The 16,151-nt window shown below is 33.7% G+C and overlaps 1 protein-coding gene across 2 annotated transcripts; it reads right to left on the bottom strand.

Annotated features, from left to right (window-relative positions):
* Window positions 1-2,498: 2,498 nt before the first annotated feature.
* Window positions 2,499-14,156, bottom strand: LOC114749701 (probable thimet oligopeptidase). Of its 2 annotated transcripts, none has more exons than XM_028938246.1 (21): window positions 13,999-14,156; window positions 11,783-11,967; window positions 11,509-11,630; window positions 10,770-10,933; window positions 10,410-10,500; window positions 10,057-10,236; window positions 9,319-9,399; window positions 8,619-8,699; window positions 7,619-7,711; window positions 6,541-6,621; window positions 6,310-6,472; window positions 6,034-6,154; window positions 5,863-5,935; window positions 5,264-5,371; window positions 4,601-4,698; window positions 4,447-4,492; window positions 3,946-4,042; window positions 3,274-3,347; window positions 3,079-3,183; window positions 2,914-3,000; window positions 2,499-2,761 (listed from the first exon to the last, which is right to left on the bottom strand). In XM_028938246.1, the coding sequence occupies exons 2-21, from the start codon at window positions 11,937-11,939 to the stop codon at window positions 2,651-2,653; spliced, it is 2,133 nt and encodes a 710-aa protein (XP_028794079.1). In that variant the 5' UTR covers window positions 11,940-11,967; window positions 13,999-14,156; the 3' UTR covers window positions 2,499-2,650. The 2 variants fall into 2 exon arrangements, with proteins under 2 accessions (XP_028794079.1, XP_028794078.1); XM_028938245.1 differs by lacking the exon at window positions 13,999-14,156 and adding an exon at window positions 13,183-13,255 and having other exon boundaries at window positions 11,783-11,995.
* Window positions 14,157-16,151: the final 1,995 nt, after the last annotated feature.

The following is a 16,151-nucleotide window of genomic DNA, read 5'->3' as shown; positions in this document are numbered from 1 at the left end:
GGCCGCATGAAATCCCCTGTTCATCTGGGAAGCAGAAGGAAACCCACTTCTCTAACCATGGATCAAAACCTAGTCCTCAAGTATTTATCTCATTCACTGAAACTCATAGATAAGTACAGCTTACAAAACGAGTTGACGAGATAATTGGTCAGAGAAGACCAAACCTTCGGACTAGATTCAGAAACACGGCAACGATCAGGAGCAATAATCTTCACGGTGCTATTCAAAATTCAGAATTTCAACCACAGTCCTCCGTTTCTTCGACTTGAGACGAGAGAGAAATACGAAGAATGTTCCGCTGATTCCCCTTTCTGTCCTTCTGTTTCCTGAAAAACAAAAGATAATTTTTCGAACAATCTGCAGAGAATAAAATATATCCCAGCAAAAAATAAATTACTAAATAATAAAATAAAGAGGCGAACCCGGAAAAAGCACATGCAAATGCAAGCATCCAGATAACTCAGAATAACGCAACAGGAAAAAAAGAAAAAAAGCGAAGAAGAAGAAGAAGAAGTAATTATAGGGTCGTATATACATAGAGCAAACACGGCTTAATCTTCCTCGTCGTTGTTTGTTGACCCGGAAAGATATTCATTACCAGCACGCATTAAAACATTTCCTCTGATTCAAATTCAACCATTCTTCTCTTTCTTTGGGATCCGTTTGGTCGCCACTCGATGGTCAAAGCTGAAGAAAACAGCGACGAAACGAGCGAGAAATGCCCCAGAAAACATCAATTGGCCAGGACACAATTCAAGACGACACTGTCGTCGGTCACATCAAAATCACGCGTTCTGAACGTCAATGAAAGGAACTTCGGCTCGGATTGAGATTGAAGGCCCTGGAAGAATAGCTTTTGTGGTTAGCAAAAGCACAGGGAAAACGGAGTGTAAAACTGTCAATATTTTAAGCTCGCCACGGAAAATTCACAATAAATCGTGTATTTTTATGCATGTTTTGGATTTGGATTTGGCTTTGGCATCCTTTTTGGTTTCAATTTTTGGTTGGTGAAACTGAAGGAAGACAAAAGTAGAATCGAGTAAACACAAAAGAAGATTGTCATTTTTATTCTTCTGGTAAAAAAAATAAAAACTAATTTGGGAACATTTAAATTCCCAGCAAATATTAACAGTTCAAATTTTATTACTGGGGCCTTGCCGTTTGAAAACATGAGCGTTGTACGGTAAAGCTAATGAAATGTAAAATAAATTTAAATTCTAACTACATTTCCCAAAGGAATGAGCATATTATGCTACTGCTATCCCTACTAGTATAAAGTATTTTCTAGATATTAATTAGCCGGTTAAAAAAATATATTAAGTTTTTAAAAAAAGTAAGATATTAGTTAAATTTCTAAGATTTCATATAATCAAGACCGGAAGAAGGACATGCATATACATGTACACCATTGTGTAAATTTAGGGAGAGGGGAATTTGACTGGAAAATAATAAATTGGTAAGCAAAAGGAGACTTTTCTTTGAGGTCAAAAATTATTTTTCTTTAAAAAAATGGGGGAAGATTATGCATTTTTTAGCTCGAAAGACTACGGAGAATTAGGCTTTCCTTGACATGGCATAATTTGAAGCAATCATCATTGTCCGCCCAATGGATCGATCGATTTCACAAAAGAGAGAGGAAAAAAAAAAACCCACCAACCAACAAGAAAAAGCTACATGTTCGTATCTATATGCAATTAGAAAATTTGTTTTCAAAAAATAAACTATTTATTCATAAGTATAGCTCAATTTAAACTTACACTACAGCATTCACATTTAGTTAAAATAAAATAAGTAAATGTTAAGACAAAAAGGAAGGCTGTACTGAAAAAGAGGGGGGGGGGAAAGCATCATAGGCCAACATTAAACAAACAAATAAATGAAACAGGAACAAATACAAATAAATCTGAGGTTCGCAAACCCATGATTCCTCTACAAGCCTAGCGCATATACCTAGGAAAGAGTATCATGTTATATAGAATAATCCAGCTCACATGCAGGAGGGAATGTATAAAGGTAGATGACCAAGAATGAAAAACATTAGCATTTAGCTAATGGTTGTGCACACGTGCTCCTCTGCTGCCAGAGGCACCGCATCTAAAAATATGCCCCAAATCATCTCACCACAACACTTTTTCTCTCCACGACTCTCTCTCTATATATATACACTTTCTCTTTCTCTCTCCCTCTCCCTCTAACCTGTCAGGGGGAATCTAATAAACATAGGATTTAACAGGTCATCCACGCCCAAATCAAGTTTCAAACAATGACAATCCAACGGCACAAACAACTTTAAAAAAAATGAAAAGAAAAGAAGACAAGTACCTAGAGTATTTACACTTTTCGCCTGGGAAGTAATAAATCTCCAAAAAAACTGGAGCTTGAGTGGATGTTTAAAGTGATAAAAGCTAGCTACGGACTTATTTACTTTGATAAATTTTTATTGGGTCAGCTGGTATTTGGGTGCTTCTGGGAAAAAAAGTAAAAAAAAAAAAAAAAACTGCATAATTAACCCAAGCATATAAATTTAACTGCACAATTATCATAACATCTTATCTTTATCAACGAAGCTCAATAAATGGACAAATTTATAGGCCAATAAATAAAACCAGGGTGTAAGGTAATGAGCCGACAGACGATACTCTCAAATTCCCTACAAAGTACAGTTGGCTCTGCTATTGATATAAGCCTGAATTGACGGTTCTCTTCCCAGAAAGGCCGATAAAACTTCAATGGGATCCTTTGATCCCCCTGGGGCCAATACCTGCCGATATGGTTTAATCAAATAAGCAAATAAAAACCTTCACCGATACGCGAGAATTTCATTAGGTAACCCATACAAAGCTGTATGACAATTTTAACGCTAGTAACAAATAATCAATATAGCTCTTGGGAAAATGCCATAACATTATGTACCTTGTTCCTGAATTGCATGCCAACGTGATGGTTTGAATTTGAAACATCATTGCCAAATTTTGAGGCAAATATATCAGCAGCAAAAACCTGGACATTTCATCATGAAGTTTTAAAATGTTGAGATATGTGACTATGGTCTTTGATGAAGCAGTGAGTTACTCGTACCTGGCTCCAAATACGACTGTAGCAAGCAGCCTCATAGCCTATGACACTGGAAGGAAAACATGAAGCTGGATTGATTCCTTCTAACATCGGCAAGCCTAACATCACCTGGGAAATGAAAATTGTACACATCTTTCTTCCATTTTTTTTTCCATTCCACAGTATGAACTCAATGTCGTATACCGTAAATTTATGTACCTTAGGGTGAAGATGCTTGAACAACTCTAGAATGTCTACATTATCAGCAGAATGTATGATTTGATCAAAAAGACCTGTTAGCAAAAAATCATGTGTCAAATTGGAAGTACTATTGACAGATTCTCTCCATCAACAAACAACACCAAGTTCAATTCCTACTCAAAAGAAAAAATAATGGAGAAAATAGTAAGCATCTGACACCTAACAAAAATTGTAAAACCTTGAATAAAAATTACATGGGCCGAACAATGAAAATTTGCCCAGTATAATAACCATGAAAATTACTACGTGCTTTGTATGACATACAGCAGAATACTGTTTCACATTCTTACGACTAGAACATTCAGACTCTAGCATGCAATAGAGGCTCATAGGTATCCAAAATACTCGTCCTTGGAATTTTGAACAGTGTGAATCGAATTTACAAAAAATGAACAAGTCACATCCCAATAGATAAAAGCGATTCAATCACATTTTATTATGAAAAATGCCACAACAGAGACAAGGGAACTAACATTTAAAATCAACGATACATTTCCAATCAATTTTTACTTCTAAGCAGATTTCAAGATATTCAATAAAAACACTAATTATCAATTACACAACTAAATACATAACATAGTGATACCAAATATGAAGTTTAATTCCATGATGTAAAATGATATAACATACAGTAAAGAATCTCTTGCTTTAGTTTGAGTGCAGAAAAAGAATTCCTCCATCTTTTAATTGATTTACATACGTCTTCCTGTAAGGGCTTTGTAATGTCCTGCAGCTCATTAAATCAATGTAACAATTAACAAGCGTAGAGCGCGATCAAAAGAAGTATTTATTAGACCCATTTCAGATGATTAATGATAGTTTTTGTAATGCCCGCAACTCATTAAATCAATGCAACAAGTAATAAGTGCATAGCGTGATCAAAAGTAGTATTTATTAGACCCATTTCAGATGATTAATGGCAGTTCCAAACTGTTTCAGGGTCATGCAATTAAGAATGCAGTGTTGGAGACACGATTTCTGGTGCAGCTGGCCCCAGATAAATCAGACACACTGCACAGTGAGAATGGTACGACTCTAAAATGATCAGCAATAATCATCACTCGTTTCAGGTGGAGGGGACCAAAATCATTAAAGACTTAAATCATGCAGTGAACGGACAGCAAAACCCACCTGATAGAATCCACTTATCAATTTCAAAGAAGAGCTTTCATAACACCTGCAGTTTTTCACAAGCATGAAGAATGAACTTGGGTTCAAAAAAAAGACCGGTGAAGTCCTTTTATTTTTAAACCATTGAAGAAATATTGATTGAGTGATTGATTACCAATTTTCTAGCACCTGAGCAGGGATTTCCACAAAGTCAGGATCAACACGCAGCCCAGAAAGTCTAGAAAATGATGCGCGATTGCAGATTTGTTGAACCTAGCAGTTTAATTTGAAAAGATTCCATAAGAAAAATATAATGTGCACAAACAAATATAAATGGAAGTACAATCAATGAATAGTAAAAATTTAATAATGCTCTGATTCTTATTAATTGAAAGCTGAACAGTTTGAGTAAAAATAGGGTTGAAGAGCAGTGGTCAACGATCAACATCCAATGAAAACCAATTTTTCTTGAATATAATACAAGGTCAGGAAAATTAATAATAAAGGCCTAACTAACTGACAGATAGATAAAGGCGTAACAACTAAATAAAAAATGCTTTCTGTAATAGGCAAAAAGAAACAGTTAGATAAGAAAGATATCATTGATAAAGCATTTACTGGAGTAATAAACACCAATCTGCCCTTCCCTTTTGTAACTTGAGTTGCCACAACAATAAGGAAAATTGTTAAAGTTCCCCAGAGCAGGATGTCTCTCATTCAGATATTTTTAATTTTCTTCCCTTTTTCCCCAGAAAAATTAATCATAATGACAACAATGATAACCATAATAAATTCAATAACTCAGATTAGGGAACCATTTAAGACGACAGCAACATACCACGTGCCCAAACTCATGGAGAAGACCAACCACTTCAGAAAATCGCAATAATCCAGAATTACTGCCAGCATCCCTTTGACACTGAGAGATCAATAATGCAACTGGAACCTACATACAGGAAAACATGATGGAGGGATATATTTTTATCCATGTAATTGTCAAGATTCAGTGTTTAGGAAAATAAATAATTAAATGCAAACCTAACCTGTACATTCAACAAATTTGCATGAGATGCATGTTAGTGTAGTTACAAGTTAAAAACAAAATAACAGACCATAAATACATCACACGAATCATAATCATCCATGCATGAAATTATTTATGCAGGAAATTTCTCAATTAGAAGTTCTACTTTTCTTTTAGAACAAGACATGTGACGATTGTATTTGTTAATTGGCATTATAGCAACAGATCCTTGCTTCAGTTCCTGATTGCAATGTTCAACACAAGTAAATCTGTAAAAGCAGTGATAGAAATATGGCATGTAAATAATCATTACCATGAGACAACGTTTAGAGGGAGAAAATAGAGAACTCTAACATCGAACCTATTGCTTTGAATCAGAAAGTTAGGAAATCAAATGTTAAGCAAAAATTAACCTGCCGTGCCTGACTGATTGTTGAGGCATTGTTTTGAAGAGCCACCACACAAGTATGGCCATATTTACCTTCCCTGTTATAGTTAAAAAAAAAAAAATTAAATCACTTTTCCAACTTTCTAGCAAACATAATTTACTGAAACTCTGAAATATCAGGTAATAGGGAATAAACCTTGCGTACAAATCAAGGTAGCAATAACCCAATAATTCACCAGAACCTAAATCAAGTACTGAGAAAACACGAACATCAGAATGCCAAACCTCAGCACCAACAATTTCCTCAAACCTTAAACCTGTGTGTTTGGTGAAAAAAAATGAGACATAACAAGAAAGAGAATCAGCATGCATTATAACAAACCCAAAAAAAAAAAAGGTTAATAAATTGAATATCTGGTGGTCAGGGCAACGAAATACAAGAAGGCTAATAGATAGTCAGATATAACAATACCAAATATATCTTGGAGAATTTTGAAGATCCCAGATAGAACTAAACTAATTGGAAAGTATTGTTTGAGCTCGATGAAATCCAGACTATAATTCTGCTCTTCAACTCGTTTTATGTAATACGGTAAATCCTCAATTCCAAATGGAAGCTCTCCTTCTTCTTTCTTCTGAAAACACAACAAATTGTAATCAGAAGGAATAAAAGTACAGAAAATGCTTTAAAAAATGTACAAACCTTCATATTTTTCAACAAATCAAGTTCCTTCATGGCCAAGTCATCTAAACTGGATGATATCTCTTCTAGGAACTCAAACACCTGGATAAAATTTAGAATAGGTCCGCATCAAACAAAAAGCCTCATGCGAGAAGTGAAGGGAAGAAAATATAGGATCACAGGAAGAAGACAATGCCTTCAATTCCTATCACATTTTCCTCAGAGCACGCCCAACACAAACAAGCCTGTACTGAACATGCATTGATGAAAATAGGCTTTTTTATACATTTTTACCCTGTAAAGAAATATGACTTTATCAATGATCATGAATATTTATTATACTTCCTCCGGCCCTCAATATATCTTTTAGGAGTTTCGCTTGGTCATTAATATAAGATGCTTTATAAAATTCGGTGAAGCATTTATGAATTATTTCCAAAAATGCCCACATATCTAATTGATTCATTTAGGGGCATGTTTGACTTTAAGGTTCAAAAATGGAAGTCAATAGTTTTAATTACGGGTAATTTGGGAATATTATAGTAATTTTTGAAGAAATCAAGACTCTTAACCAATTTTAACCACCTTTCTTAATCTGTGTGATTCAGCTAAAATGCCTAATAAATAGGACCAGATGAAGCATTCCAATTCAACATAACTGCATATGCTGTTAGTTGTTCATCTGATGAGCACACCACGCAGTAGGCAGAAATGAAATAGAAGAAAGATAGCAGAAATAAGAGCAAGAAATGTTTTGGACTGACTTAATGTTCAATAGATGCATTTTTGACTTAACGTTTACCACCAAATTTAAAATGTAAACACAGATAAACTGAAGACAAAAGCTAAACCAGACTAGAAAGACAAACGGTTCGCATCACGGTCTCCACATATCCATATCACTCTTTCTCCTTTCCTCTTCCACTGACCAGGCATCCCAAAATGAAATGCAATACAAGTTACCATATAGTTACTTGTCATGAGAATCCAATGAAAAATTATTTTGACTTTAATTAGAAAAGCATTTTCCAACAGAAACCCAGTTCATAGACCTCTAATTATAATCACATTACAACATGTCTAGTAGAACCATACAAACCTTTGTAGGTGTCCTCGCCATCCTAATATCAACAACATATTCAGCATAGTTTGAATACCCAAGTAACCGGGCATATTTATGTCGTTGTTCCACCTGAATCATACCAATGGAATATGCATTAACAAGTTTATAACATGTATCATAATGAAAATTCAAGAAACAACACAGCAACAAATACATAATCAAGGATCATATAAACTCAATGCCTAAATATGCTCATGTGAATACGATATGCAATTCAAAATTTAATCAAAACAACTGTTCTACAAAGTTCACAATTCATATTTTTAAATTTTGTCCAAAAAATTCAATTTTCTAACGAATCACAAATGAGTTCTTTGAATTAGAGCATATATAGAATTATACAATCACCTGGAGAATTCGTCAAGGAGCATTAGAGAATGTTATTATTTGAAGACTAATTAAGTTGTTTTAAATAAATATTATCCTACCTTGTCTGCCAAAGAGGTGGGAGAGGATTAGGATGTCTCTAACTTCTTATTTTATTGGGATTAGATTGGGTGTTGAATTACTGGATTGTAGTCAACCATAACACAAATCTCTCCCATTCGTATCAACAGATTCTGCCTTGAATGATAAAGGGAGAAAGCACAGAAACATTTTCTTTGGTTTCCTTCAACACCTCTAAATTTCAGTTAGTCACGTACATATATCAATGTTCAATGACCCGCTAAAAAGGCAGTTTCTGGTATTTTAGTACTTCGTAACATTACCCAACTCATAAAGTTGCTCACAAATCATTAACTTGCAACGAAGCTAGCTTTTGGTTTATGGTTTTTTACTTCTATTTCCAAATTCCTATTAGCAGTCTAAGTACAATTTCAATAACAAAAAGTCGCTTATAATTCAATTACCCACTAGAAAAGCCAATTTTGGGTCAAATAACCAATAACTTCAATGTTCATGGCTCACAATTGGCTCATCATTGATATTAGAAATTGAAGTCCTAGTAGTGATTGATTCCATTTACAAAAATTACCAGATTTTCCAAAAGTGAAAGATTGACTTCTCCAGATCTCTTCCCGTATGCTCTAGCTACCATCCGCCTTGTAGTTCCTACCTTCACAAACTCAAGGAAATATTAGAGATCATGTGAGTAGATGTTCTCAACATAAATGGTGATATACAAGAAAGATGTACCCACCACCATGACAAACAATAGACCTAATAGATGCTATACAGAAAAAATTAATATTTCTGCTTGCGCACATGAAATAAATTCAGAATCTACAGTGACAATATGATTACTCTTAGTCAATCCCTTCATTACTGTGGGCGCATACTGTTTGATAACTCACATTTTTCAACAGAATTAGTTGTAGGTTTCATCTTGGTCTAACCAAGAGTTTAAGAATGATAATCATCTAGTAAAGTATTTATAAAATTACAATCGATTATAAACAACTCTTTTGGCAAAATCAAGCTCGAAATAATATTCAGTACTTCGCATCTACTTCCAGGCAGACTGTCCTTCTTACAACTGTATGAGACACTTGACCTATTCCAAATGGCAAACCACTATGAAAACGAAAATATCGATTTATAATAGATATGGTTCGTGAACCTCAGATGCCTTGTAGTATAAGGGGATACAAAAATCAATATAGTGCCCTGCGATAATATAGCACTCAGTTGACAAAGCAACATGCAATCACTTATCAATACTTCAAATGCGATACCTTGCAAAGTTCAAGTACAGCTGCAACATGATGACTTCTCAAAGAGATCTTCACTTTTCCGTCTTCAGATTTATCTAAAGCCTGTGATGGAATCAGTTTATTCCAAGTTTTAAAACTATAATTCTTCAAGACAGAAATGTTCTTTTTCTCAAGGAAACTCAGAACCAGAGTAGTGAGGAGTGCTCATATTAATAGCTCTTTTTGAGAAGAGTTGAATTTAAAAAAGAAAAAAAGAAAAAAAAATCATATAAAGCTTATCTTCCCGACCAATTAAATCATTTACGTCCAGGAAGCTGAGAGGGATCTGGTTAACTGTGAATTAATAAGGATTTCCCAGATAGTTTACTATAATCACAAAGGTTCAAAATATTTCGTGTCCAGGAAGCTGAGAGGGATCTGTTCAATTGTGAACTAACAAAGATGCCCTGGATGGTTTACTATAATCACAAAGATTCAAAATTTTCTCAGAAATTCAATTTTGCTTGAAATTTTTAGGAGAAAAAATTTCATTGACAATATATTTTTCTTCCATTCAAAGGAGAGAATTTCAATGAAACATCCATTATATGTCTAACTCAATAAAACGTCCATTATATGTAAGCACTCACTTAGTATTTTACTTGTTCTAAGGATCACAATGGAGAAAAAGTTAATTTTGGAGACATACCATCTAAATTTCTAAAGTCACTAAAAGTTTTGTCAGAAATAAAACTAAAGGGAAGAAAAATCATACTAAACCTTGAGAAACTCTGGAGGCGATCCAGCTAACTCTGACTCATTGAAGAGAAGAAAACTGCTATCGTCGCTAAGATTTTGGACATATCTTAAGCTTAATTCATCAATCTGAGCTCTTAAACGCAGTAACTCTTCTCTCTTGGTTGCAGTGAGGTTCAATCCATTTCGCTCAAAGTCTCTCACCTGTCACTGATTAGGCAAGAATCAAGATCTGGATTTTGTCTTTCACATGGATAACATTTTGATATATAAAATTGAGTTTACCAAAACGTAATTAGGTAGGACAAAAATGTTTATTTTCTCAACAAAATCTCCTAAAAATATTATACTATAATTACAAATAGAAATTGTCTTACCAGAGTTTGAACAAAGCATTTGGCTTCAGCACTCATCCACTCCCCCCTTGCTGCAAATGCCTTGACAGCAAGATATACATCTTCACGTTTGCTGATCCGATTTCATGGAACACTAATATATTTAGTTCTATAATCATTCTATTGAAGAGAAAGTTAAATCTTTAATATCTTGTAATGACACATATTGAATAAGTCACGGAAAACCAAAAACTTAAAAAACCGTAAGTTTTCCTTTCTTTTGCTTCTGGTAGAAAAATAAGCATAGTAGGGAAAGCTATTATAGCATTTTGGTTTTTCTTCACTTTGTAGATTACAGTTAAACGTAACCACCACATATTCCCATAAACTAATCAACCAAACCTGCACAAGTTAAGATGAGCATCTATTTTTCTTTCTGCTTCTGCACTAGCTTTGCGTACATCCTCCACAGAAGATACCAGCTTTGGAAAAACACAAGATTGTATCAACGGGAATTGCTGTGCTTCAAGTTCTGCTAGAGGTGATATGACGTTCATGTATGTAGCCTGCGGTTTTTGGCCACTCAATTAAGTCAAGCAAGCCTAAGAAAACAATTTACGGTGACGACTAAAATAAAAAGGGGGGAGTAAAGTTAATATCAACAAACAGAAATGACAACAGTTATGAATTTACCAATGGAAGCAAGATAGAGGGAAAATAATTAGGAACAGACGCATACACATACAAGAAAGTTGAACAGAGGATTATATCCTTAAAAGTTCTCAGCAAGAATATGCCACAAATAAAATGCCGTTAAATACACCAACAGTGCATGAAGAAGCTCCCTCATGAATAGCATCAAAAAAGATTAAGAAATACTACTTCCCGTGTTTAATATAAGAGCTCATTTGGCTTTTATTTTGATCCTAATTATAAGACCCAATCCACTTTATCTCTTATATTTATCTATTTTTTCCCCAAAATAGTTCTAACCAATTTACTTAATAATCAAGGATATTTTAGGAAAAACAATACCTAGTTACTACAAATAACTAACTTAACTAGTTTTCTTAATCTTCTCAAATTAAATTAGTTAACTAATTCTCATGTTAAGCTGAGCTAGTACAACAATTAAGAGTACCTTGTCAAGGGGGACTGAGGCAACAGCATCATGGACCTCTTTTGACTTAGCAATGATTTGGTCAGCCAACTTAAGAATCTCAGATTTTGATAGGTTAATACGCACATTGGAACCCGGAAGATCTACAACGTTACGAAAGCGATTTCAGAAACAAATAGATATTCATTTAAACTATAACTAAACCAAAAATTATATATAAAATTAGATCACTGAAGCAAAACAAGCCAGACGGCTTAAGTTAACTCCAAGATAAGAAAGTAAGAGATAATTGGACCTTTTTTCCTTCGATTTTTCTCCTTATGATGCTTGATGGCGGTGATGGCAAGGTTGACGGCAATTGCAAGTACAGCTGCAGCTCCGGTGAAGGCGAGTAGGCTTCTGTCTCTCTTCTGCCTGACCATTTTCTCACTCTTTTCTTCACTTCCCGTCATTTTCTCTGGTCTTTTCTTGGTCACCAACCTGCCGAGCGCGAGGGAAATTTGTTTAGCTTTTGGCGGAGTGAAATGGCAAAATTGAAATTAACGCGTACGAAGAAATTCCAAAAATAAATGATGTAATGAATAGCAATAAATAACTAATACTACGTCCGATCCTAATTATAAGAGCCATTTAACTAATTTGAGAAGGTTAAAAAGGTAAGTTGAATTAGTTATTTGTCCTAAATAGGTGTTGTCTTCTCTAAAATATCCTTGCTAATCAAGTACTCCTCCGGTCCTAATTATAAGACCCAATTGACTTATTTGAGGAGATTAAGGAAGTAAGTTAAGTTGGTTATTTATAATAAATAAGTGTTGTCATTCCTAAAATATCCTTGCTAATTAAGTATATTGGCTAAAACTATCATTATTAGAAGGATTATCTTGGAAAAAAATGCATAAATATAAGAGACAAAATGGATTGGGTCTTATAATTAGGACCAAATAAAAAGTCAAATTGGGTCTTATAATAAGGACCGGAGGAGTATATTGACTAGAACTATCATTGTTAGAAGGGTTACTTTAGAAAAAAAATATGTAAATATGGGAGACAAAGTGGATTGGGATTTTATATTTAGGACCAAAATAAAAGTCAAATAGGGTCTTATATTAAGAATCAGAGGTAGTATATTACTTTGTTATGACGTTATTTAAATTTTAATATTTTTTATAAAATTATCAAATTATATATATTGTAAAACTTATATATTTTTAAATTATTTTAAATCTAAACTTACTTTTTTACCAATCATCTAAATAAGTTTTAACTTTTAAAATTGAGTTCTTTATAAAAGTTAATCTAAACAAAATCACATTACAATTTAAAATAGAAATCACATTATAAAAAATGTTGGCAAAAAAATTAAAATTTAAATTGCAAAAATAAAAAAATTAATTTATTATTAAAAAATTTTTAAATAAATAAAAACCTTAATTAATTGTTTTTACTTAAGGGAAAATCATAAAATAAATAATTTTTATTAGTAAAAAGTAATAATTATTTTCTTAAAACTATATAAAATAAATAACATAATAAAATAAACAGAGTGATTATAAATGAAATAAATAAAAATGTAAATATTAAAATATGAGAATGGAGACGAAAGTTATGACAAGGTAGCAACAAAGTTAAGAATGAGGACAAAAATTGTGAGGGCAGAAAAGGAAAGAACAAAAGAGCAGGTGAAGGAGATGCAACCTAACGTTGGAAGCTAAAAAATTGGCTTCTCCGGTAGTGAGCCTTTTCTTCAAAAGCCAAATGAAAATGAAAGTTGATCCGAACAATGTTTAAATTGACGATAAAAAAAATAATTTATTTCTAATTTAATTTTTAAAAAAGTAAAATTAGGTAAAAGTTCAATTGAATAAGTTGAATTATGTTTATATTAAAATTTTAAAAAATTAATTTATAAAAATAAGATTAGTAAAAAATTATTTAGATTATGACGAAGTAAAAGTAAGTTTATTTTTAAAATTATCAAAATGGGTATGAGTTTTAATAAATAATAAAATATAATTTAAAAATAATTTAACATAATATAATAAATTTAAATTTAAATTAATTTAATATGAAGAAATAAAATTTAATAAGTAAATTAAATTTTAAAACTTTAAAAAAATATTTTAAATATAAAGTGAAACAAGGTGCGACTCGGTAAGAATGGGCACAGGGGGGAAGAAGAAATATTCCGAGGAACTATCAAGAACTGCAGGTGGGGGTGGGACTGCGATTCCAGGTGATCAGAAATTCCGAGAAGGCAAGCACGACGACAAACAGGGCAAGTATCGTTTTGGTCAAAGTTGAGCCAAACATGGATAAATGCAAAGCAAAAGAAATGGTCGCAAGGTAATTTGTCTGCATCTCCTCCTAATTTGAACTCCTCCTTGCGTATCAGACATATGGTTTTCTCTCTCGTAATCGCCTCCCTTATTTCCATATTCCTAACCACATCACCATGATCATCTTCAACCCCTGAGATTTTAGTTATCTTTACACAGATTTGTGGAACCTGACTACGGTTTCGCAGATGATGTTGCGCTCACCCACGATAAATGGAGTCAGCAGCAATGGTGGTGGTGGATGGAGTTGCCAATCAACTTCAGTAGCTGAATGGGAAGCGTAAGGTATGGCATCTTCAGTGGCTGGGCTTGGCATCTTCGGCGACCTCAGTTGCATAACCGTCCTGAATTAAGCTCCTCAGACTTTAAAAGGAAGCTCTAGCTTATTTTCAATAAACCCCATGTGTCATAAGCCCTCCCACATATTGGATTAATTTTCAATCAGGCTTATGTTAAAATTAAGCCACGTTTGGGCCAGTAAACGCTGACCCGAACAGGCACAAAATGGTGATCCAAACGCACTCAAAGACTAATGAGACTATGACGGGTAAAAGCTTAAAGGTCCGTTATCCATACTTGTCCTCATTATAACATTATTTAGGCTGGTCTTTTTTTTTTTTTTTTACAAAAACATAATAAAATAAAATAGTGTGATTATAAATGAAATAAATAAATACCAACGAGAATTGGGTCTAGCAGAAAGGGCTAGTTTCCCACAATGTGGTGAATTAAGGTTCAAATCTCTGTTGGAAGAGGTGCCCACATTTAATGTCTGACAGTACCTTGAATAAGATTGCCTCCAATAGAAGAATACCTATGCTTTAACAAAACAAAAAAAAAGTAAATGAAATAAATAAAAAAATGCACATATTAAAATATGAGAATCTAAGACGAAAGTTATGACAAGGAAACTATAAAAGTTGAGAATGAGGACAAAAATTATGAGGATAGAAAAGGAAAGAAGAAAAAAAGTAAAGAGAAGGCGATCCAACCTAATGTTGGAAGCTAAGGGTCCGTTTGAATTAACAATTAGAAAAATAGCTTATTGTTAATTTGGTTTATGAAAAAGTAAAGTTGGGCAAAAGCTAAATTGGATAAACTGAATTGTATTTGGATTAGAATTCAGAAAAGTTAGTTTGCAAAAATGATATTGGTAAAAAGTTGTTTAGATTATAGTTGAGTAAAAGTAAGTTTGGTTGTAAAATGATCAAAATGGGTATGAGTTTTAATAAATAATAAAACATGATTAAAGAAGTACAATTTAGTGAGTGAATTAAATTTAATTTAATGTGAAGAATGGAAAAAAATTATGACAGAAAGCAACTGAAAGATAAGCTTCCTCCTATTTAAACACACACGTATATAAACATAGCAAAGTGATTTATATTTGAAAATGCGCTCGCAACAAATGGGCCTCCGCAAAAGGAAAAGTTGGTCTAAAATGTTACTTCTTGTTATTATTATTACTCTCACCAACATTTGTTTGTTTATAATCACCCAGATATATATATATATGTATGTATATATTACAAAAGGGGATGGCGACAATTTGACGTGTGAGTGGCATAAATAGGAGAGATATTTGATATTTTGATGCAAAGATATTTTTAATTTGAAGGAAGGATGGCGGTGCGTGTCACTTTCACATTGGTGAAGTTGTCGTCTTGGGGTGAGTACTAGACCCACATGTGGAAATAAGCTCTTAAGATTTCAAAATAAGCTCCCTCTGCTTTTTTTCTTTCTTTCTTTCTTTCTTTCTGCTACAAGAGAGAGGGCTAGGCCCAGAAGTTACAAAAGCTAATCAAAAGGGGAATTAAATCTCATAGACTCATCAGCAACGGGAGTGCTTAGCCAAAGAGGGCAAGAGTCCAAGAAGGTCGAGGTGCTTAATCCTCTTTTAACCAATAAATCAACTACTTTGTTTCTTTCCCTCAGAGTATGTTCGATCACTACACGCCACAGTCTAGCCAAGAAATTTTAGACCTGCCAATTTAGAAGGCTGTACAAAGGGGAGACTTCTTGTCTTTGAATTAGAGGGATAATATTCTGGGCGTCTCTCTCCAGTATCACATTTTTCATACCCAAATCCCAAGCCAATTGCAATCCCTTATAGATCACCCACAATTCAGCTTCCGCTACTTCACCAATTCCGATAGAGTAGGTGAAGCCTGCAATCCACAGACCATTATGATACCTTAATACTCCTCCATAACCAGCTTTGAGGGTAATCGAAGAAACTGCACCATCAACATTCAGTTTTACCCAGTCTTAGGTGGAGGTTTCCATGTCTAAAGCATAGAAGAAGATAACTTCCCTGGGAATTGAACA

The sequence above is a fragment of the Neltuma alba genome, unplaced genomic scaffold (genome assembly GCF_004799145.2).
Source record: "Neltuma alba isolate B1F8T4 unplaced genomic scaffold, ASM479914v2 tig00006132_pilon, whole genome shotgun sequence".
NCBI classification, from domain to species: domain Eukaryota; kingdom Viridiplantae; phylum Streptophyta; class Magnoliopsida; order Fabales; family Fabaceae; genus Neltuma; species Neltuma alba.
The sequence above is the reverse complement of the archived record's forward strand: the minus strand, read 5'-3'. Positions and strand labels throughout refer to the sequence as shown.